This window comes from Anguilla anguilla, chromosome 15, assembly GCF_013347855.1.
Source record: "Anguilla anguilla isolate fAngAng1 chromosome 15, fAngAng1.pri, whole genome shotgun sequence".
Lineage (NCBI taxonomy): Eukaryota > Metazoa > Chordata > Actinopteri > Anguilliformes > Anguillidae > Anguilla > Anguilla anguilla.
In genome coordinates, this window is record NC_049215.1 from 29,881,555 (window position 1) to 29,905,101 (window position 23,547).

Genomic DNA, 23,547 nt, shown 5'->3' on the forward strand with positions numbered 1-23,547 from the left:
ATGCAATTATGCAGCAGCGTATTTTAGTTCCTCTCCGCCAGTTTCTCACCCCTGAGGATCTTGAATTCTTGCTAAACAGCTGCTTTAGCTACTGAATGAAGTTCATTCAATTTAAAGCTTCAGCTATCACAATACTGTGAATGCAACCTTAATCCACAGATAAGAAAAAATCAGGGGCAAAAATGCCATCTTTGCAATGACTGATATCCACACAATTATGCATAGCCCAGATAACCGAGCAGCACAGCATTCATGTACACAAATGTGAACTTGGAAAAATGTATTGACTTGTGTGTATAGTATAATTGAGTGTATTAATGGGTCAGAACAAATTTGTTTGCAATGCAGACATAAACATGCATGTGTGCACATGAAGCACACACACTACACGCATGCATGCACACGCCGTGCACACGTGTGGCATGACCTGTAGTTCAGCTCGTCTTGTCCGTTGAGAGAGTAAATCGTTTGTAAATCTGCTGCTCAGAAAAGGTATCCAGGGCATCTGAACCTGCGGGCCGGCCAGAGGAAGAGACGAGGCACGGAGACAGGCAGGGGAAGCAGTGGAAGAGCATACCGCAAGGAATAATTCAAATACTATTTATTTTCATTTTTAAAGTATAATTTTACAGTGTGCTGGGTTTGTACAGTGCTCTAAGGCAGATCAAGGGATTTTTATCATCCATGCATTTTTCACAAAAAAAAGCTGTAGAATATTTAAAACAAACAAAAAAGTCTGAAGGCAATCATCTGATCCAATTAACACTTACAAAAAAAAAAAAAAAAACAACCAACCAAAAGAAAAAGTAAAAATGAAAGGAAAAATGGTAAGACCTTACAGGCTAAAACAATGAAGCATTTTTGTCCCCTGAAGGAAGAATGTGAGGAAAACAGCCTGCAGTGCATTGTGGGTAGGGAGCGGGGGAACAGTCTCTGTACAAAGCCATGGACGCTGAAGCTACACACCCCTTGGGCTCTTGGATGGCTGCAGCGCACCTCTCCCCGCTGTAGCTCCAGCTCACCCTCCTCTTCTCCCAGAATGCTTTGCTCCGGGCAGCAGAATCCTCAGGCTTCCACATCACTGTGGGGGAAAACCCACGTCTATATAGGCCACTGGTTTTTAGTTTGGCATACTTTTCCGGCTAATCCTTGGCAAATCCATGGGTTTTTTTCAAATGATATCTTCAGCACACTGGGCAAGTCTCCTCTTTCCATGGATTTGCTGCTCGTTTTTTTCGATAATCCGTTATGTTATTTTGTTTCTTTACGTGCACAAAGTATTTACAATGTACCATAAATAAAATATGAGACAGTTACAGTGTGAAGATTCCATTTTCTTTATTCTTGCTAAGGGGCGCAAATGGTCGTTTTTACGTTATATTTCTGTGCACAAAATAACCCCACAAAGTGAAAGTCCCCATTGCGACCGGAGCTCCAGAATTCAACGTCACACCGTGGCCAAAAGAGGGTGCAGAACTCTGTACAGTCAATATCCTCTTTAAAAATAACACCAAGGACAAAAATGTTCCTCTTAAATCAAATTCTACTTTGAGAAATTCAGCAAAATAATTTCTATAAAATAAAACGGCAAGATATTTAAATATAATATGGTGGGCTGATTCTTATATTTTGCAGGGGGTATTTGGTATTTCTGACAAAATTCCAGGAGAGGAGGGGGGGGGGGGGAAACCACACATTCAAGTTACCAATTAAATACAGTATTTACCCATTTTCCTTTAAATCCTAAAGAACGATGCCGTACTTAGCAAGACCTTTAACAGTTGCAACATGACTAACCAGCAGTTATTTTATGATACAACCCTGCTTCATATTTTTTCTAATCCCCCAGAATGAAGAGTTCTAAGACCATGCCTGCCCTGTGTGAAGAGACCGCTCCCCTCCAGTACTACGCAGTAACGGGTGATTAGGCGCTCGTCTAGCGACTGATCTAGCAAAAGCGGAACGCAAGCACGCGGAGTACAGTCTGCTATGCCCCAGGCATCTGCGCATAGCAGAGTGTTGCATATATACCTGTCACTCTCCGAAAGTCTCATCAGGGAAAACTGTTTTACTGTCCCACCAAAACAGACTGCCAGAGCGTCCAATACCAGGAATATGCGCACAACTGAGAAGCCGCTTGTGTTATGTTGGGTCCTAATGTCGCAACTGCTGTGTAAGAATGAAAGTGTGGAAAAAAATAAATAAAAGAAAATCTAACGCCCTCCCCCCGTCAAAAAAAAGGGCTGCTCGGAAAAGAATTGTGAATTGGACACCACAGCTGTGGTTATGTTATGATCATATATCTGGGCTACACTAGTCTGGTGTGAAGCCATGCTAAATGTTACAGCATATGAACTACAGCTTCAAAAGGACTCAATTAATACCAGAACGAGAAAGGCAATGAGAGGTCTAGAACGATGTAACATCATTTTCCACATCAATCAAATGTCATAACATTAACCCAGCAATCTCCAACATACCCACCACGCAAAAAAACAACTCCAGCTGGAGAGTTGATTTTGGCATGGCTCGTGGTTCGAGTGCTTGACATGGGGAATGCGCTTGCCCTCCAAGAACTGAACAAACCCAAACTGCCCACAGGCACACCAAACCTCACGGCTGCGCACAGACCATAAAGCAAAAAAGGTTTTTTTTTGTCTTTTCTTAAATATTCATTTTTTTTTAACCCCCCATACTTTTGTTTTCAGAAACTCAGCAAGTCTTTCCACACAGCGGACGAGCAGTCCAGCCGAGGGAAGAAAACAGTGAGACAGTAACTTACTATGTACACCTTCGCCATTTACACACGAGCATCAGGCCTGCTTCACTACAACACTAGATCCACTGCAGGTGGGTTATATCGTTTGGACAGCAATAACTCTGCAGGGCAGACAGTGAATAGACTCTCCACTCCAGGTTAAATACAAAGTGGAACTATGGACAGGGAGGCCCCAGAGAGGCCCCAGGGAGGCCCCAGGGAGGCCCCAGGGAAGCCCCAGGGAGGCCCCGGGGAGGCCCCCGAAAGGCCCCGAAGAGGCCCCAGAGAGGCGTGGAGCTGTAAGGCCAGGTCTTGCACTTGGGTAAGTGTCTCAGTGGGGCGTCTCAGAGGAGGGCCGAGCGGGGCACGGGGCAGCCTGCGCTACTCCTTCGTCTGGGCGGGGGCCACCTCCTCAGTGCCCTCCCAGTTCTCTTGTGCTCGTTGGCCGGGGCGCTGGGGGTTGTTCATGTGTTGTGCTGCCGGGCCCGTGTACGGCTGGCCGTGCGGGTGGTTATTCTGCACAACAGAAGCGCAGCGATCAGCAAGATGCAGGACTCAGAACAGCACGAGGAGCTCAGAACTGCACAAGGGGCTCAATACTGCACACGTGACTCTCACACAGGACTCAAAACTGCACACGGGACTCAAAACTGGCCTTTTCCTTTACCAATGTTACAGCATCAGGATTTCAAAACACTTGATTCCCTGCTCTGTAATGTATAATACATATAATATATATAATGTTATATGCCTCCTCATACAGGGTCTGAAACTTGGTGGTTACCTGCGGAAACTGTGTTGCCGGGGGGTGGGGATAGAGGGTGGTGTCTTCAGGTGGGGAGGACTCATGCTCATCAGGAGCTTCCTGCTCATCAGGCTCCTGGGACACAAACAGAACACATTGGCCTCCTAATCCACCACTGTGTTGTGGAACTTATTATATATTCGGCTCGTCTGAGTTTGCGCTACACAACTTTCCATATGAGGATGCTGTTCTTAAACTGATCTCGTCAAATAAGTCACCCAAACAGCATATCAATCTCATGAAGAGAAAAGGCAAAACATTGCAAAGATGTTCAAAAAAAAAAAGGACTGAGTGAATATCATTTTTGAGAGAGATGCCGGCAATACATATTATGACCAGCAAGTGGGGGCGCGCACACACGCACGCACGCACGCACACGCACAGCGCTCGCGCACTTTGATCGAACTGTCCAATATACAATTGATTAGGTCAATGTGACATGCATGTGACTTTTACCAAGATAGTGAGGAAAGTACATAAAATTCCAACAAGACAAATGCTGTCCATCACATCAAGATCACCACATGATACAAACACATAAACGGGACGGAGCCAAAATGGAAAACAACATTCTGAGATAACACGTTAAGGGGATAAGACCAACTGAGAGTGTAGATGGTGGTAAATATGTAGGAAAACATGCAGGCTTGGGCTAGGCTCTGTGGCCCCTTTGCAGTACAGTGTTAGAGGTGGACTGCAGCATATGGGGATGCTAAGGCCACCAGTGTCATCACAATGTCCAGGCAGCCACAATGGGCTCATACATCAGGTCAAAATGAAAAAAGGCGTAATGACTTATGAAAATGTTTTAACCTGTACCAAACCATAGGCAGATTAATGAAATGTAGACATCATTCCATATGTATAAACAATGATCAGTGCAAAAAATAAAAAAAATTAAAAAGTTCAACCATTTTCCCTTAAAAATGATGACATTCTCAATGTGTGGGATAATGGGACAAAAATCCAATTAAACAGAATAACCCTATTTCAGATCTTTTGAACAAATTATAGCACAGGTCTGGATCAAATCGTCTTAAATGCTGAGGAATCACTTGAGCCTTCCAAAGTTTCATCGGACATGAAATTAACTGTTCCACACTATCATCAAAGCTGTTCTCTAACCACACACCTGAAATATTCCAGGAAACATGGTCTAAATGCAATAACAATACAATACATATTCTCAAACACTATAGCCAAGGCTTAGAGTTTTCGATGACTTTCCACATTGGCTGTCAGAATTGGAATTTGTTTGGGAGGGGGTTAGGGAGGTGGGGTGGGGGGCTGGGTGGGGGTGGGGGAGTACAGGGACGGGGATGGGTGAAGGCAGACCCTGCTTCGACTAAACACACAGATGAGAGAGCAGAGTTAGTGAGAGCTACACCATGCCCTGTGTGAACACCAAGAGAATGCTGAGATGGCAAACAGTGGAGGCTTTTCTGCTGGGACACAAGTCTTACAGTGTGCTTCGGCTGTCCTGTCCCTTCCCCGGGCAAAAGCCGCTGTGGCGAGGACGATTTCCGCGCGGCATCTTCTTCAGACACCGCCTCGTGCTTCGTTAAGTGACACTATTTTTGAAATGGCAGTTGTTATTGCATAGAAACAAGTGTCAATAAACGATGCAAGTGCAGTACTTTCTTCCCCCCCATACTTTTCTGACAGGTGTTTGAGTCCGCCATCGATTACCAATCGATTAGCTTGCAAACACAGCGAATTTCATACAGTTTTTTTTTTTTAATTGACTGTTTGCTGACCCAGCAAATGAAAAAAAACAGGCAGTCTATAAAATAAAAGGAACTTATATAGAAGCAAGACAGAACACACCAGCTTTCTAAAAAGCCTGACGCACAAGCAATTCATCAATGTTAAAATAAATGAAAATAATCATCTATTTCAAAGGGGGCTAAAAGCAGCCAGAAATAAATGTATTGAAATAAATTTATCGAAAACTCAAAGCCCTACCTATAGTAAATGAAGGCAATTTAAACTTTGTTTGAATACTGTATCTTTCATAAAACCACAAAAAATAAAAGACAATCTACAAACTGAAACCATCGCATTAGAGTAATATGAAGGGTCCTCATTACTGCAAAAAAAGGAAGTGTTCCTAAAAAAAGCAAATGCTGCAATGTTTTTTTTATCCTAAATCGACAGATGAAACTTAATGTTCATGTCTGCGACTGTGTCGTTCCACATTTAAAACACATATGGTCATATATCACTTCATGCCATACATTTGAGTAAATCATCATGTAAGGTAGACTATTGACATAGAGAATGCCAGTAATATCTGTTCTCTCTCATAACATATTAAATAGGGGTTACTAGATGTAAACAACTGCTGTATAAACTAATGTCTCAAATGCTGGTTGATGGACAGCTTTTAAATACAAATACGGACAGTGCATGCACATTTGCACAAAGAAAGAGACAGAGCGAGCAATGCCATCTCATCAAGTTAATATGGACAATTCGTTTAGTGTCCCTAAGAGGCATTTTATGTAAGAAAACACTTTCTACTATTGTCATGTAATTTTGGAGCAAGCCAGCCAGGGCACTAGGAAAAAAAAACAATCTCTTACCGGAAAATAATAAAAATGAAAAACACCATAATTGCATAATTATCAATGACCCACTGCTTAAGTGGAATTTCTTTGGCAATTGCTACAGTAGGTTAAATTCGGCTAGCTCAGGCTTAACGTTACTCAGCCGAGAGGGAAGGGGGCGCTAGCGTGGCACGCGAGCTGATCGCGCCGCAGAGTGTGAAGGCTGAGCAGGGAGAGCCCGGCTAGCGCTGAGCGGTGGGAGTACCTCCTCAGGGCAGAGCTCGCAGGCCTTGGCCAGGGTCATCCGGGCGCTGTGCGAGCGCTCCAGGAAGTAGCCGTTGGAGGTCTCGTTGCTCTGCACCGGCGGGGACCAGTTGTTGTAGGTGTACTGGGGGTTCCCCGTGTAGGGCCGGCGCTCCAGCTCGTCCCCCAGCCACTCCACCGCCCACGTCCACTTCCTCTTCAGGTCGCCGTTACTCTGCGGGACACGGGGCGCGGGGGTGAGCAAGTCTGCGTGCCCGCCCCGAACGCACAGAGCCCCCCCAAAATTCCCTCCTCAGGCTCTCCCCCATACCTGCAGGATCTGGTAGGCCACTGAGCAGTTGCTGAAGAGGGCCACCATGCACTTTATACACTGATAGGCCCTCTTCTGATAGTGGTTCTTGGAGCGCTGGATGGTGTCGAACAGCCCGTCTCTGTCGTCAGGGATGCCCTTCAGCACGTTGTGGATCCTGGCACAGAGGAGGGCAGTTAAATCGGGTTCAGCTGTTTCGTCGACTCGACGCGGGTCACGGGCGAAGGCTCTGAACGCCAGGCTCACCTGTGGGTCTGCCAGGAGTCCTCGATGAGCAGAATCTGCAGCAGCAGGTCCAGGTACGGCCTCAGCTCGTACGTGTACGAGTACGCCACCTGGGCACGGGGAGCCAGACCACAATCAGCTGACATTTTGACTTCTTTACATTTCTGCCTGTCACAAGACCACAGCAGGTGACATCCAGGCCTGTGCCTGACCCTGTGTAGCCACCGGCACAGGCAAGCCTGTGATCACAGCAGGTCGTACCCAGGCCTGTGCCCGACCCCGTGTAGCCACCGGCACAGGCAAGCCTGTGATTACAGCAGGTCATGCCCAGGCCTGTGCCCCACCCTGCGTGTCTGTGAAAGAGGGGGCGAGCGCCTGACCTGCCAGAGCAGCTCGCTCAGCACGGTGGAGGAGAACTGCGGGTTCTCCCAGCAGCTGAAGCGCAGCAGCTTGATGGTCTCGTCCGAGTTGCTGCAGTCCTCGATGATCTTCTTCACGTAGCTGGTGCGCACGAACAGGATCTCGGCCACCAGCTGCTGCAGGGGCATGATGGGCTGCGACAGGTTCGAGTCGCCGTAGGGGTTCGGAAGAGGCGGATTACCTGAGGAGGGGGGACCAATCAGAGGAGCCGCTTCACTTTCACACACCACCGGAGCGTATGGCACAAACAGCAAAGTCTAACAAAGATGAGCAGCTTGTGTTCCTAACTCTGCAGTCGTTCACTATTCTATCCTCTCATACGTCAGAAACGCCCTCAGCCCCAAGCCACGCCCACAAGGCATGTGTGCTCGGGGACAGCTGATTGGTCAGTCACAGGGTCCTGAGCAAGGATGAGGATCTTCATCGGGCAGATAGCTCTCATATAGGGAACACGCACGTGGTGCTGGAGTGACGCATGTATGCTTTATCACAGTGACCGTCACCACCAGTGCTTTACGCACGCAAGAGAAACAAAAAAAAAAACCCCCAGAATGTTAAAAAAACGAAGGAGGCTTCAGGAGGACCGGGCTTACCGTTAATCGAAGACTGCATGCGCGATGATACATCGCAACAGCGCACCAGCTGAGAGACCACAGCGTACAGCTTGCCCAGCTCAGCGTACTGGTACTTGATTGGGGGTCCGGGGCCCTCGTCCAGGGCCACCAGCATGAAGGTGGCGGGGACACTCAGCTTCAGCAGCTGGGTCTTCTCTGGCACGCCTGAGGCAGAGGGAGGCAGAGGGAGGCGGAGCTTAGGCTCAGAGGTCCCCCCGCCGTGCTGGAGGTGGGAGGAGCCCGGTTCAGGCGCGCGTGGCGGGCCCTTACCCAGATTGGCGTACATGACGAAGAGGTTGAAGTACTGCTGCAGGTGGCGGCCGTGTTCGGACACCTCCCTCCGCAGCAGGTTCAGGACGGCTCGCAGCAGGTGGTCACTCAGGCTCAAATTGTCACAGGCCTACAGTAGGAGCAAAGGGCTTTAGTCACACGCCCCAAACGCACCTCTCTCCAAACGCCGTCTCTTACAAAGACGGAAAGACTAAACTGAACCCTCCCTGGAGACGTAAGGGACTGAGGGGGCTCTGACAGGAAAATAAACTCTGGGGGAAATGTTTGGCCGGATGTACTGAGCACCAGGGCGGGAGTCAATTTCACTTCAGTCGATTAAAGAAATGAATGGAAATTCAGTTAACGGACTGAAAAATGGCAATGATGTTCCACGGGAACCTTTCCAATGTTGTTACAATTAATGTCCTGAACTGACCATGTTTCACTCACTGATTTCAAGTCCCACTCAATTTTCAAACACAGCCTTTCCTAATAAAAAAATAAATAAAATAAAATAAAATAAAAACACTTCCTTCCCCATCCCAATCTGAACATATAAAACTGAAATTTCAGGTTTTACCAGATAGCTTTAAATCTGTGACACTTTACAGGGCTCTAAATCATCAGACATGATACATTTTTTTTCTGCCAGTGCTTTTCTTGCCACAATGCGAGTAGCAGCAAAGAATCAAAGCAAGTCACAAAGCCATCCACAGACCTGATGGGACATGAAATTCCCCAACTGAACGATTCAAACATTTTTTGCACAAATTTGCAAGTTTGGCTGAAAGGTAATAAATTAAACGTGCGTGGTATGAAACTGCAATCATCACGATCACACACTGATTTTATTGCGCATTCATTTTTCTTCCACGCACCACTTGAGTCACATTCATTTTTGGAATTTTTCCAGAATTCAACCTAACATGGCAGCATTTCAGCAAACAGGTTTTGCATAGAACTCATCATTCAACAACTCTTTAAATAAGTGGGCACAAAGACTGGAATAGTCTTACTGCACAGAATTCAGAGAGGAAGTATCATCAAGCAGCCATTGTTATGTTTTCATTCTTGGATTGCAACTTGCAAAGTTATCATTCATCACTGTCTGTCAGAATGTGGAAGGCTCCCCCCACCCCATCAAGGCATCTGAAATTCTGTAAATGTCAGGCATCTGCCTGGAAATGGAGATGCTCAGGGTAACGGTCGACCAATCACACTCTTATTAAAACCCGCAGTGGCCAATGGGTAAACACCCCGCTGGTGGCGTGCGAAGGACGGGGCGAGCCCGTCGGGGGGGCGTACCTGAGTGGACGGCCCCGGAGAGGCGGCGGGCGAGGGGCACGGGCCGTCCTGCAGGGAGAAGTGCGCGATGAAGACGATGAGCTTGGCGAAGGCGCCCCGCACTTCCGCGCTGGGGCACTCCAGCAGGTACTCGGAGAAGCGGTTGGCGTAGGCGAACAGGACGTTGTGCGCGAACCAGTAGCGTACATTCTTGCTGTGGCGAAGCAGGATGCACAGCGCGTCGTACCTGCGGAGGAACGCGGTGCAGAGGAGGGGGAGAGACCCGCGGTCAGACCCCGCGGATTCTGACAAAATGGCCGCGTGAGAAGAGCGGAGCAGAAAGCAGGCCGTACTCACCAGTCGCTGGCAGGGCCGCGCACCAGTTTCTTTGTGTGGAATCCCGTGCTAAACAGGAATCTAGCAGCAAGCTGAATACTAATCATAGCTATTTCTTCTGCTTCAGGCAAAAGATGATCTTGTCCTAATTGAAGGAGAAATAGGCATAATTTAACGACGAGTGACTTCTTGAGGTGCAGATCATTAAAAGATGAACAAGTGCATTTCAGAAACACAAAGCACAGTACTTCTGTGAAGGACACCATTAGTCCAGTGACCTTCTCAAGACTTAAGAGAATGAGAACGCAATATTAGCCAATACATAACCATCAAAATGCACCAAGGGCTTAACTATTAAGACCAAAAATATGATAATTTTCTCCAGGACTGGGCTATTAACCCTGTTACTGAAGGGTTGAGAAGCTTGCACATGCACACACACACCCCCAATATTTTTTCCAACAGATCCTTGAGAGTTTCAACACTTAGCTGAACCAAGGAGTTCATTTTGAAAAGCAGGGAATGCAGGACAGACTTCATTAATAATGCACTGGTGCATATTAAGCTCCAGTGCAGGGCGAGATGCAGTTCACAGCAGCACAGATGCGGCCTGCGACGCTGTTCGGCTCCCCTCCCCACAGTGCGAGAGGCAGAACAGGCCCAGCCTGAAGACCAAAATGGGAACTAACCCAATCAGCTCTAACACTGCAGTAGGAAAATAATGCAACAGAGGAAGTAGAACAGCGCTACCAGAATGTGAGACACTGACCCCATACTTACACACATACAAATACAAGCTGACATAACTACAGCATTTCTGTCCAGCTGGCTTCATCTATTTAACCAGAGAGTGAGAGCAAGCACACGTGGGAAACGTCCAACAGATGTTCCATTTCGGAACCCCCACCCCCCTCCCCCGCCCTTTTAATAAGGGTTCTTAAAATCCTATTGAAGAATTACATTTAGCCAACAAATTAGTTCAGCATAATGCCTTAGTCAATATCTTCAGGGGCAAAGGATGGTCCACCTCGTTTCTGCGAAAATTAATCGACCAAGTTGACCCAGTTAAATTCTTTAGACATGCCTGACCGTTCCCTACAGCAGGGGTTCTCCGCCCCGGCCCGGGAGCACTGCAGGGCCTGCTTAATTTCCTCCTGACTCAGCACCAACTCATCGATTAAAGTGGTTTATCACAGTTATCGCGCCTCACCTGGTTTCTAGGGTCTGAACTGGTTCAGCAGACTGCAGCCTTCCAAGGTCAGGGTGGAGAACCACTTACCCAAGAGACTGCATCCACTACTGTGTGATACTGCAAGACTTTTCCATCTGCCTAAAGTATCTGATTTAAAATGACTGAGAATATAAAACAAATGAAATAATGCTATTCACAACCTCAAAGATTTAGCATAAAGGGGTAATGGAAAAAACCAGCAGCAAAAGCCAAAAATAAATAAATAAATAAATATACAAATAAATAAATGAACAGAAGAATAAATGAATAGACGAATAGCATGTTATGGAAAGCACTGGGTTTGAAAGCAGGCAGGTTTCAGAATGCCTACCTGGAGGGGGGTTTAAATAGACACTGTTACAGGTCAGAAGTTTCTTAATAAACTGGAAATATTCCAGGCTGTACTGCATGCGGTTGTGCATGAACTGGACGTTCTGCTTGCGCACGCTGCACTCGATGGCCGCCGGCATTTTGATCTGGTGGAGCTTGCTGGTGAGGGCCAGCTCGGAGATGTACTTGACCAGCTCGCTGTCCTTGTCCGTGGAGTCCATGCGCTCGTAGAAGAGGATGTAGGCGTTCCACCAGCGCTTCTGCCGCCGGTAGGACATGCGCTTCATCATGTGGTCGAACACCTCGCCCATGTACTCCCCGCCGAAGCACTGGTTCTTCATCTCCTCGTCGTCGTCCATCTTGCACTCGGTGACGTCGCCGTCGTCGAACTTGTACCAGCGGTTCCTCTCGCCGTCGCCGCCGTTGCGCTGGACGATGTAGGAGTAGTAGTGCCCGCCGCTGGCCTGCCCGCTGTGCACCAGCACGCCCGCCAGCCGGTACTTGGAGCTGCCGGGGGCGTCGCCGCCGCTCTCCGTCGGCTCGTTCTGGATCACCTGGCTCTCCGGGCTGACGTCGTCGCCCTCCAGCTTGGCCACGCCCGCCACCGTGTACGGCTCCATGTCCAGCTCGCGGGGGAACTCGAAGTAGTCGTTGAACTTGATGGCGCACTCCCTCTCCCAGTCGTAGTCAAAGCGCTTGAGCTGGATGGCCAGCACGGGGGGCAGCTTCTTTATGAGGAGCCGTTTCACTGTGTCCACCTGCAGGACACGGCATCCGTTACACTCAGATCCCTGGAACAACACAGCTGCCCACAATTCTGACACAAAATGGAGTCTCCTGCCAGGCAAGAGGTAATGGAGCTTGGAAGAAACTTTTCCAGCTGAACACACGTACCTTTTTGTTACACTTTTCACAGTGGTAGGCATTGGCGCCCTCCAGCAGGTCTCCTTTCACGTACTGCTCCATTGAGTCCAGGAGGTTCTGATGGTTTCTGATATCTACGTTCAGCGTAGTGAAGGACTCTTCACATTCATACCTAGAAGACACAGTTTCACCTCGTTAGCACTGAGAGCACAGGAGCCCGGCTCGCCAAGGCGACCTGCCGCCGTTCCCACCTGTGAGGGCAGCCCTGGCAGATCTTCTGGTCGGCGAAGGAGCCGCCCAGCACCTTGCTGAGCATGGCGGGGTGGCCCAGGGCCTTCAGCGCCTCGTCCAGGCTGTCCACCAGGGAGTTGAAGAACTCCAGAGCGTCGTGCTGCTCCCGCAGGTTCACCGGCTCGCCCCACAACCTGCACAGGGAGACCCGAGCGCTCTTTAGCCAGGGCGACCAGGGGCCCAACTGCACTGGGGCCATTTTTAATACAACTCAGGCTGGAAAAAAGGCTGCCGGGACCAATCCCTCAGCCCCGTCGTAAAGGGATGGCGCAGGAGGTGACGGAACTTACCGGAACTGCTTCCAGAAACCGCGAGGCACGTAGTACTGCAACCTGGAGGCGGCCAGGTGCCCGAAGATGACCTGCAGGTGGCGCAGCACCCCGATGTTGTACTCCTTCCTGTCCTCCGATTTGCTGAGGGAGGACTTGTCCTCGAACTGAGGGTGATAGCTGAACACCTCGTCCCGAGGATCCACGTTGCTCTGTAGGTGAAAAGCCGCAAATTACTCTCCCCAGAGAACATATTCTGCCACTCGGTAAAAATTGTGTACAATCTTAAATGCAACTGATAAATGGAGAATTGATATTTCTCTCCCAGAGTGCAAGTACTGTTCTGCTGGAGCACATATCAGAGCCCTCGACTCTTGGCAGCGCCTAAATGTTGTGCTATCTGACAGCTGATTGGCCAGTCAGCGGATCCCGAGCAGGGAGTGTTCTCACTGAGCGCGCACACACTCCAGACACTCCACAGTACAAAGGGCCTGACGCGCTGGACGCACCTCGCTGTCCTGCTTCTCATCTCCGGACATGTCGTCGTCCACGTCGCTGCCCGTGCCCTCGATGGCCAGGATGCCGTTCCTGATGGGCGGGATCATGTACAGCTGCTGGATGACTGAGTTCATGTAGCAGGTGGCCCCGGCGTTCTTCAGGCCCACAAAGCCTTTGGTGGGCCGCGGGCCAACAGGAGGCAGGTACTCCCACTCCGTAAGCGCTTCACAACCTGCGATAGAATAACCCAACAGGTCACAGCACTGACCGACAGCTCAGCACAGCACAATACAGCACAACACATCACAGCACAGCAAGCCAAAACCCAACCAGTCACAGCACTGACCGACAGCACAGCACAGCACAGCACAGCACCACAGCACAGCATTCCAAAACCCAACCAGTCACAGCACTGACTGACAGCACAGCACAGCATTCCAAAACCCAACCAGTCACAGCACTGACCGACAGCACAGCACAGCACAGCATTCCAAAACCCAACCAGTCACAGCACTGACCAACAGGGCAGCCCAACACAGCACAGCATTCCAAAACTGAATGAGTCATAACACTGAGCGTCAGCACAGCATGCCAAAACCCAATCAGCCTCACAACACTGCCAGGTTCAGACACACGGACGGCGCGTACCCAAGTAGTACATGTCGGTCAGCGTGTCGACGATCTGCTTGAGGTTCCTGACGCAGCCGACGGCCAGCGCCACCAGCAGCTCGAAGCCGGCGTTGATGGTGGCGGGGGAGCTGCAGACGGGGATGGCCTGCTCGGCCGGGAACTCCCCGCTCTTCATGTACTGCAGGTACACGTTGGAGGCCGGGAAGATGAAGTCGTCGATCAGCTCCTGGAGAGAGCCAGAGGGAGACAGGGACAGTTAGGGCGGCTCAGTACAGCGCCTGTAATTCTGAGACATTAAATTATTCACATTATGCACCTACACAGGGCAGCTAACACTTCGCAGATATTATATTTTATACAGCCGGAAATTTAATGAAGGGACTCAGGGCATGTACCCACTCAAGCATGGAAAAGCGCTGTGGCACGCTTCGGATTCGAACACGAGAACGATTCAGAGAGCCCAGTCCTGAAACGCTCCGGCACGCTGGTGCTCAGTGCGCTCACCTTGATGAGGTTGGCTCCGCCCTTCTCACAGCCGATGTAGTACTTCTTCTCCGGGGTCTGGAAGGCCAGCAGCTCCTTCGTGACCCCGAGGTGGCCCTCCAGAATGGTCTCCTCCACCCCGGTCTCTCCTGTCCTTTTCACTTCATCCTGACAGGGAAACATGGGATGTTACCCCTAAATAAATCCATGGAGCTCATTTTCCCCAGCGCTCGGCATTGTTTGGAACCACAGATCACAGCCCAGCGGACCAATGGGAGGGAGTGCGAGTCGGCCTACCCTGATTCTTTTCAGCCAATCGATCTCGTTGTTGAGGAGAACCTCGGCGTTGGGCAGGTTGATGTTGCTGTTGTACGCGTAGTTCAGTAAGTGCCTTAACAAGGTGAAGTAGTCCCCAGCGTGCTTAGCCCTCTCCTTTGCAGTGCTCTGGAGGAAAAAGAAAAGATGTTTCCCATACCAAAGTGGAGCACTAATCAACTTGCACTGAGTGGTAAAATGCATTTAACTTCATACAAGAATCTGCAGGGGTAACATCCAGCTCCACTGGTACTTACAAGATAGGGAATATTTTGCAGCCTGCAATCATTTGAGATACTTACACCTAAAACTGTGAAGAGCAGGGTGATGAAGAAGAGGAGGGGCCTGTGCCCCATGCAGCACCTGGTGGCCATGAGGAAGAACTGCTCCTGAGCCATCTGACGGACAGACCTGTAAACAAACAAACACAAACGGCATGTAAACAAACATGAACGCCATCCCAACGACCATAAACAGCATCTCAACAACCATAAACAGCATCTCAACAACCATAAACATCTCAACAACCACAAACACCATCTTAACCAACACAAACCCCATCCCCGCACAGTGCTGAACCACCACACGCAGTAATCCAGGCTGGATGTGATCTGCGAAGGCTGGGCATGTCCAGGCTGAGGCACTCACTTGCTCTGGCAGTGCAGCAGCAGGTCGATGATGAAGGTCTGCCAGGCCTTCTCTTTGCTGAGCGTGTCCAAGGCCGTGGGGATGAGGGCGAAGCAGAGGGTCATGACCTCCAGAGCCTCGCAGCACACCTGCTCGTCCTCCGCGTCAGGCTCGTTCCCCGCGTTCGTCTGCGCGCGACAGCATTGAACCCGTTACGCCCCAACTGGGCCACACAAGCTTCTCTGCAGATTTAATCTGAGCGGTGCTGTGCAAGCCAATATGTACACACAACCACATCTGTGATGCACAGGACAGCACTGACATGTGGACACGGGCTTGTGGATTTCCAAAAGCCGTGTCTGCGGTGAAGGGTGATAACTACCTTCTCGTATATCTTGCTGATCTCCTCATTCGAGCTGAAGACCAGCTGAACAGTGCCACACCCAGACGCCCAGACGATCTTCTGCACCGCCCGGATCACACAGATATCTGGGATGTACTTAGATGCCTGGAAGAAGTTCTGAAAAGCAAGCAAGGGAAACCTTTTAGAGAAGGAAAGCAGTAACATTTACAGCAGTTATTCGATGTGGAAACCAATTCAGTTCCTGTAGTTCTACCATCCTGTAGGTTTTCCATTTCAACCCTAATTTGGCACACCTGACTCTAAAGATTAGCAGCTGAACAAGATCTCTGGCTGTTGAATGAGGTGTGCTTTATCAGGTTTGGAGTGAAAACCTACAGGGTGGCAGACCTCCAGGAACAGGGTTGGTTACACGGTTGACCAGGGATAGAGTGAGAGCTGCTGTTCTAGAGACTGTGCAGCTCTGCAGAGCTACTGAAGTGCATTCTGGGGCACCCCAGCACCCCTGATCACACACCAGGGGAGACACTGACCTCATCGGAGATCTGCTGGGCGAGACGGACGGCCACGTTGCGCAACATGCACTCGGACGACGGGTTGGGAATGTTCTGGAGAGCATTCTGGAGAACCAAGGCCTGGTCATGCGTGGCCTGGTTTATCTGGAAACGACAAAGGCGAACGGCTTCAAACCCATTTTCCCACCCCTTCCAGAATAATCCATTTTTTTCCAGTAATTCTGCTCCAGGGAAAGTAATATGGGCTGGTGCAGGGCTCTTACAAGGCTACATGACACCATACACCCATGACATTAGCAAAAACATGGAGGAAGTCGAGACACAGTGTGATTCACAAGCCCAGAAGAGTGCTACAGGGAAGGTTTAGAGGCACACGCAGTGCTGAGGCTGAGGGCTCTATACTGCATGTGTGGCATCATCACTACCAAGCAATACTCCAGAAGCTACAGCAGCAGCAGAAACTGCAAAAAATGTATGGGTCAGGGCTCTACAATAAGAAAACACAGACTAAATTTAACTGTCTTGCTTCATCATTGATTCCTTGTTCTCTGTAGTAAAGCTAGGTAAATTCTGTTGGCACTCCAGACACATACAATAAAAGGTAAAAAATAAAAAACACTCAGAGTACCGCTTGACATTTCTGTTGGCATTTTTCCACTGTCATAAGCAGCTAGAAACAGAGGAAATAATGCTGCCATACCCATGCCCTTGCAAAACTTAAGATGTCGTTCATAATTAAACTCCACAAGCCTGCATCCATGTCCTTTTATACGTGCATGTAAGCAGGCTACTCATTTTGGGTCAGCATGAGCCAGTCCTTATTGCCTACCCCAGGCAGTAGTTTGTTTGTAGCGCAGTATTAAAAAGTGTTCACCCGAAAGGGGACTACACACGCTACGTTCAACAAATCACAGGCCAGTAAAAACGGCACAGGTGGAGAAAATGGCCGAATGGTTTTCCCGGCACTTACTGGTGACACGGGGCTGGTTCCCTCCACGACGGGATGGCAGGCCTCTGCCACAGCCTTCACGTGGCCAAAGCCAACCGCCGTCAGGAGCAGTTTGGCTATTTTTAGAGTGTTGAGGTAGGCTCCCCTCCTTGTCTCCATGTCAGCATTGGGCAGGAAGTTATTTCTGGTGAGCATGCTCAGTACGAGGGGCAGTCCGCCGCTCTTTAAGAAATTGTACTGGAAGTCGCTGGCGTCCTCTCCCAGGGTGCCGCTGGCCGGCATTAGCAAGGCGTAGACCACCTGCGACAGAGCACAGGTCAGGAGCCGGCACAGGGCACAGAACACAGGTCAGGAGCCGGCACAGAGCACAGAACACAGGTCAGGAGCCAGCACAGGACACACAGGCTACACACAGACAAGAATTTCCTATGAACAAAGTTAAAGAGGTAGTGACAATAAAATATTAACAGCACAAATGAGAAAATGATTGCTCAATAACTGTTGCTGTCCAGCCATCTTGCAAGCAAGCCACTGTGACATCCTGTGACAGTGCCACACGGAAAGTCACTGAGCACTTCTGTACAACCCATTCTACTGCCAATGTCAATGCATGCATGGTTTTATGCACCTGTTAGCAAAGGGAGTGGCTGAAATAGCCGAAACCACTAATCGGAAGGGGTGTCTGCATACTTTTGGAAATGTAGTGCAAGTAAGGGAGAGGCTATTTGTTCTGTTAGATTACACTGAGTGAATATCAATTTGCCTACCCTATAGAAAAAGGCATTCATTGTTCAGGGGTGAGTATTATCCTCTGCCTGCTGGCATTAACAGTTACAAGCTTGATGTCGAGGACACCAGAGAACGTTAGGGGAAAGTACCAGGATGTTTGTTCTATGCCTCTGCTACTGTTTGCAATAAATATGAACTGCCATCTGTCTGTTCCAGGCTTTTATTGAGTAAAATACACACGTGCACACACAGGCACAGGCACAGGCACAGACACAGACAGACAGACAGACAGACAGACACACACACACACACACACACACACACACAGAGACAGACACACAGACACACGCGCGCACAGAAGGGTGAACGCAGGATATCTAAACATACCCCCCAGAAAGGCACGATCACTGCACCTAGCTGCACTCGACTCAACACAATAATAACCAATCAGGCGTATGGGGGCGGGGGAATCCATTGTTATAATGGGTAATACAGGAAGAAGAAAAAGGACACCGAACGACCATCAAAGAGGGCACAGGTCAGAGGAACAGGGGCTCAAGCCACCCCTGACCTCCATCTCTGGCACCCGATTACCCAGTCATTTCACTCTAGGCTCAAATAGGAAGGTAAACCGCCACATAAGAGCAATTTAAAACACAGGTCAGGCAACATCAACACAGGTCAATCTCAAGTCAGCTGCCATCTCATTCAACAGAGAACTACTTCACATGCAAGTACACACACTGAAAGGAACAAGCGCTGTAAAGCAAGGCCTTATCTCGTCATAGAGTGTAGTCACTCCACACAAAGCTCAGTGTGACACGCCTTGTTTGTGTGGCGGCGTGGTCACATTCTGGTATAGCCGAGGGCCGCACAAGACAAACCTCAGTCAGGTAGAGCACTTGGGAGGGGGAGGGGCCAAAGAAGCGGGAGTCCAGGGTAGGACTGAGGCTGTTTTCTCCAAGCTTGGCATGATCCAGGCAGATGGCTCGCAGGTTTTCTACTGTAGTGTTATCTGGGGAAAAAAGAAAGAAAAAAGCATTTAGAGTAGCCATATGGTTAATTTAAAAGAGGGTTTAATTCCACTGTGAGCAACAAAAGTCCATCAAAATCAGCTGCCATGGCTCTATGTTTTGCAACTGAACGGCAAAATAAAAAGGGTGAATTCACAAAAAACTGTAACAACTTGCCCACCATGTTAGTCCAGCTCCTGATATAAAGAACTGGTGCAGGCTTACAACCGTTTTTCATTTGTTTGAACAGCATTAAATTTTGGAGAACCAGTAGCTGACTGTTTAACTGCAAATATGCATATATGATAGATCTATTGTCTGAAAGTTTGTGTTGTCTGTGTGGCAGTGTGCAAACTGTGTGTAAACAAGAGCCTCTTCTTAAAACGCAAATCAAATTCCTGAAAAGGTAAATAAAGTATTCAATTTATGCTGTATCCAACAATTTCTTCATGACACAGTCTATGGGATTTGAATGTACTTATACATTTCTCTCCCATATTCATTTTGTTGAAACCATATACAAAAAAAGTACATGTTCTCTTTCCTCTACAGCAGAGAGAAAGTTGTTTTTAGCCTGAGAGTCACGAACCTATTGATTCTGAAAAGCAGAAGGTTTCAAGGACACAACACTGGACCCAAAGTGCCGAGTTTTCAATCTGGCAGCATTGTTTAGTCTGCGCGCCACGCTAAAACGTGTTGTTTTGACACAGTCGCACCGCAGACCGCAATACCTCAATGCCAAACAGAATCAACTATCGAAAACCTGCCGCCTTTACATTTTTTCCCCCCCTTTACATGCAAAAACATTTTGCTGCGGAGCGAGCCAAAAAATCAGAGAATGCTCCAGTCAAAATGGAGGAGCGTACTCACCGGGGGGCATGAGCTTCATGAGCACCCGGGCCCCGTCGCGCAGTAGAGGCATGTTCAGATTGCAGCCCAGGTCCGCCACTTGCCACAGGAAGGAGATGTAGCGCAGGTGCAGCGACATTATCTACAAAACGAAAGGACGCCACTGAAATCCTCAGACCCGACGTCTATCTCACCAGGACAGGATGGCAGGACGGCGTTTTCGTTCGAACCACCCAACTGCACAACGCGTGACGTTAAATACCCATAAACCCCTTACCACTCCCGGAAGACAGCTCTCCACTTCAGGATTGGGTCCGTCGCTGAAGTGGTTTCCATGGTTTCCGGGGGAACCAGTGGAGGAGTCCGAGGAGCTATCGGGGCTTGAAGGCATATTGGAACTGACCTGGGTGAGCTTAGCTGTGATTAGCTGTGAAAGGGGGAGAAAGACCTTTACACACAAGCAGCGGCTACACTGTCCTCAAATTAAATAAACACGCTCTTTGTTGCTGATGGTCAAAAGCGGTCAAGAGATACAGAGAGAGTAAGCTACCAGTGAAAGAAGAGCAAGGCTCCATAAATCCAATAACATCACCGGGTGACTTCAATGGCTCTGTGATGTGAAACGTTCAGTATTTTTCAGTATGGTCTTTTGATGGGTGCCCGCCAGTTAGAAAGTCAAAAGCAGTCTAAACTGTTCAAGACTATTCCATCACCAACGCTATTCGGGATAACTGGCTATCAGATCATAATAGATTTCCCCCCATACAACAGGCCTGGGCAAAGACAAAAGCTTACGGTTTTGTCTTTCAGATTGAGTTGCCCGATCAACTTCCGGTCATCGGCCGGGTCGACGATCTCCCCCCCGATGAAGAGCTCGATCTTGGTGTGCGCGCTGTTGGCCTTTATCCGGGTCAGGATGCAGCGGCGCACGGACCCGATCGTGTCGTTGGTGTGGGACCAGATGTCCAGGTCGTCCACCTGGCGGCCTTGGTTCGGGAAGCGCACGATGAGGGTGATGTGCTTGCCTCGAAACGCTCTGTGGAAAACCCCAAGCAAAGGGTCCAAATGAGGCGCGAGATCGCCATAACACAGAAAGTACCCAATTCTCCCAAAATGAAGGGTGTGTTATAAACAGACCGCGCTCCGCTGGTACCTTGACATTGGCAGGATGGTCCTCTCCTCGTGGTAGTCACTGTCACACTCGTTGATGTACTCCCTCAGGACAGTCAGCACCCTCACCATGCGGATGGCCTCTTGTCTCGCACAGTTAATGCTATCTTTGTCCCCGTCCAACACGCACAGGGTGTCATAGGAGGCTTTCAACCGGTCAAAGCAAGACTGGATGAAATCTTCATGAATCTCTACCTGCAAACGAAGCAAAATCAGTACAGTGACACGGAAACAATGGATTTGTTCCAGGAAAAGAACGTTCATATCAAGGTTTTTCTTTTTGTCGTTTTTAGTTTTTAAGAACCATGTTCAGTGCTAAGGTATGATGCTTGGCGTAGTGTAGAAAACAAATGGAAATCAAGGGCGGAAAAACAAAAACAATGTTCCCGCAGGGAGGGAAGGAGGCTTACCTGATTGACTTGCAGTTTTGGTCCGAGGTTTGTGTAAATCTCTTTCAGCAAATCTATGGCTCGGCTGGCAATGTCATCACTCCCTTGAATCACAACCTGTTCGGAGGCAGACATGATAAAACCAGGAATCTGTGATAGCTGTCACAGCTCAACATGAAATGCATATCAAGTACGAATGCAACTTATTAAGGCTGGCCAGCAGCAACAAGACAGGTGATATATACCTTTATACTCATACATCCAAGGCAAAACAATATTAGAATTTGTAGCATATCCCAAAATTGGCATTAAAAATTCTGCAATAAATCAGGTGAGATTTCAATCAAGTCATATCCAGGGAAAACTTTTACATCACAAGGTTCCCTTTGGACAAATTGGCCATTAAACTGGTAACTGTAGCTACAAAGATTTCCTCTTATCTCACAAAAAGAGACAAATGAACAAATTGGGTAGGTATGCAGAGATAGCTGCTTAACAAACAAATAAAAAGGGAAAGGCACTTTCACCATCTGATCTGTCACAGAAAGACAAGTGATACAATTCAAAAAAGACACCATGAGACACCTGCAATTGCCTGCTTCAATAATAAAGATTAAAGAACGTGTCCGCCTCCTCCCAAAATGGGAACTTGAATTTCATCCTACGCACACATAAATTTCAATTCGGTGAGATTACTGCTAAATTTCTATTGCTAAAAATGATTGAAATCAAACCAATACATGCACATAAAAAAACTTCAGAGCTCATCTCAGACATTCACCTAGACTCATCTTCAGTCACCTCAAAAAATGGCACCCCCCACCCACACGCCCCTCCCACCGGGTACCAGGGGTGAGCCTAATCCTTCATTCAAAGAGAAACAAAGCTCTGTACACTGAGCTGAGCAGAGATACCAAAGGTGACTCATTAATGGAGGTGGCTAATGTCTGCTAGCTAGAGGCTTTCACAGCCGATGCAGGTTCCTCCTCACACAGTTGGCAGAATGGCCCAATTAAAGTCATGATGACCGCTGGTATAAAGAAGCGCTGCTTCCCTTCCCTTTCCGCAACGGGCCTTTGCCACCCCTGTCTAGTAATTGCTCACATCGCTTCGCCCTCTTAAAATGGAGCCTCATATTTCGTATCCGGAAGCTTCTAATTTTCCTTCTTCTTACGTAATGGACTAACGCACTGAAGGCTTAAGGAATATGTAGGTCAGAAGAAGTGGGCCACACAGTAGCCCCTATTCTAAGCCCATTAGTTACAGTTCCTTATAAAACAAACATCATTCAAATGCAAGACAAATATAAACGCGCGGATGAAATTACTTCTCTCTTCAAGGAAATGAAGAGATTAATGCATCACACACCGACAAAGACGTTGGTTTGAAACCACTAACATAACCGGATTAACCAAACGGAGAGACCTCGTCATCTTGGCCATCATGGGGAAAAAAGGAGCAAGAACATTGTAAGTATTAATATAAATCATGAAGACCTTCCTTCAAACTTGCACATTTGCAAAATCACTAAAAAATCTATAAGAATAAGAACTTCTAGCAGCCTTTCTGACAGAACATAAGCCTACCTCTGTCTCCATATGAGGAAAGTAAAACATATAAATGCTGTTTGTGTGAATTCATCGGTAGAACTCAGGGGAGGGAAAGCAGTTAGAAACCGCACACAATCCATATAATATGAATAAATAGTGAGAGGAGGAATTTAGAGCAAGTCACCGAGACATGGGAAGTGACGTCTTACCCTCCAGAGATAATCGAGCCCAATCAGCTCCAGGTCATCCATCATGTAAGCCCTCCGTTTGGCCACCAGCTTCCCTTCCCTGCAGTTGACGGCCTTGAAGAAGCGCTCGAAGCACTTCATCCCGTTTTCGGTGAGAAGCGAGGGGTCCAGCTGCAGCACGTTGTTCTCGAAGAAGTCCTTGTTGATGTCGGGGTCCAGGTCGGGCTCGTCGCCCATCAGCTTGGAGTACCACTTGAAGCAGGCCTCCCGGTCGCACAGGAACACGGCGTTCTCCGCCAGGCACTTCCAGATCTGCTTGGCCTGGGGCGCGCACAGCCACAGCTGCCCGTCCTTCAGCAGAAACCTGCGGCACCGAACCGGGGACAGGGCGCTCAGGACGGACGGACGGACGGACGCATGCAACACACCGCCACGTTAAGAAATGCCCAGGCCCCTCCCCT

General features: G+C 48.6%; 1 protein-coding gene across 5 annotated transcripts in view; it reads right to left on the bottom strand.

The window, feature by feature from the left end:
* Nucleotides 1–584: 584 nt before the first annotated feature.
* The window catches only part of LOC118214351 (probable ubiquitin carboxyl-terminal hydrolase FAF-X), a 48,945-nt gene continuing 25,982 nt past the window's right edge, over nucleotides 585–23,547 (bottom strand). For 3 of the 5 annotated variants that reach the window (XM_035394253.1, XM_035394254.1, XM_035394252.1), the window contains exons 16-46: nucleotides 23,108–23,450; nucleotides 21,370–21,465; nucleotides 20,943–21,154; nucleotides 20,585–20,825; nucleotides 20,067–20,216; nucleotides 19,811–19,931; nucleotides 18,812–18,942; nucleotides 17,220–17,498; nucleotides 16,268–16,393; nucleotides 15,756–15,893; nucleotides 15,395–15,561; nucleotides 15,049–15,157; nucleotides 14,729–14,875; nucleotides 14,453–14,599; nucleotides 13,967–14,174; nucleotides 13,330–13,550; nucleotides 12,842–13,032; nucleotides 12,512–12,685; nucleotides 12,291–12,432; nucleotides 11,398–12,154; nucleotides 9,857–9,980; nucleotides 9,521–9,746; nucleotides 8,216–8,345; nucleotides 7,925–8,110; nucleotides 7,292–7,512; nucleotides 6,933–7,021; nucleotides 6,687–6,843; nucleotides 6,378–6,590; nucleotides 5,027–5,134; nucleotides 3,543–3,638; nucleotides 585–3,274 (exon numbers count right to left, since the gene is read on the bottom strand). In XM_035394253.1, coding sequence (XP_035250144.1) covers nucleotides 3,140–3,274; nucleotides 3,543–3,638; nucleotides 5,027–5,134; nucleotides 6,378–6,590; nucleotides 6,687–6,843; nucleotides 6,933–7,021; nucleotides 7,292–7,512; nucleotides 7,925–8,110; nucleotides 8,216–8,345; nucleotides 9,521–9,746; nucleotides 9,857–9,980; nucleotides 11,398–12,154; nucleotides 12,291–12,432; nucleotides 12,512–12,685; nucleotides 12,842–13,032; nucleotides 13,330–13,550; nucleotides 13,967–14,174; nucleotides 14,453–14,599; nucleotides 14,729–14,875; nucleotides 15,049–15,157; nucleotides 15,395–15,561; nucleotides 15,756–15,893; nucleotides 16,268–16,393; nucleotides 17,220–17,498; nucleotides 18,812–18,942; nucleotides 19,811–19,931; nucleotides 20,067–20,216; nucleotides 20,585–20,825; nucleotides 20,943–21,154; nucleotides 21,370–21,465; nucleotides 23,108–23,450 — 5,785 coding nt within the window. In that variant the 3' untranslated portion in view covers nucleotides 585–3,139. The remainder of the gene's footprint in view (nucleotides 3,275–3,542; nucleotides 3,639–5,026; nucleotides 5,135–6,377; nucleotides 6,591–6,686; nucleotides 6,844–6,932; nucleotides 7,022–7,291; nucleotides 7,513–7,924; nucleotides 8,111–8,215; nucleotides 8,346–9,520; nucleotides 9,747–9,856; nucleotides 9,981–11,397; nucleotides 12,155–12,290; nucleotides 12,433–12,511; nucleotides 12,686–12,841; nucleotides 13,033–13,329; nucleotides 13,551–13,966; nucleotides 14,175–14,452; nucleotides 14,600–14,728; nucleotides 14,876–15,048; nucleotides 15,158–15,394; nucleotides 15,562–15,755; nucleotides 15,894–16,267; nucleotides 16,394–17,219; nucleotides 17,499–18,811; nucleotides 18,943–19,810; nucleotides 19,932–20,066; nucleotides 20,217–20,584; nucleotides 20,826–20,942; nucleotides 21,155–21,369; nucleotides 21,466–23,107; nucleotides 23,451–23,547) is intronic. The other 2 variants (XM_035394256.1, XM_035394255.1) reach the window with 1 other exon arrangement.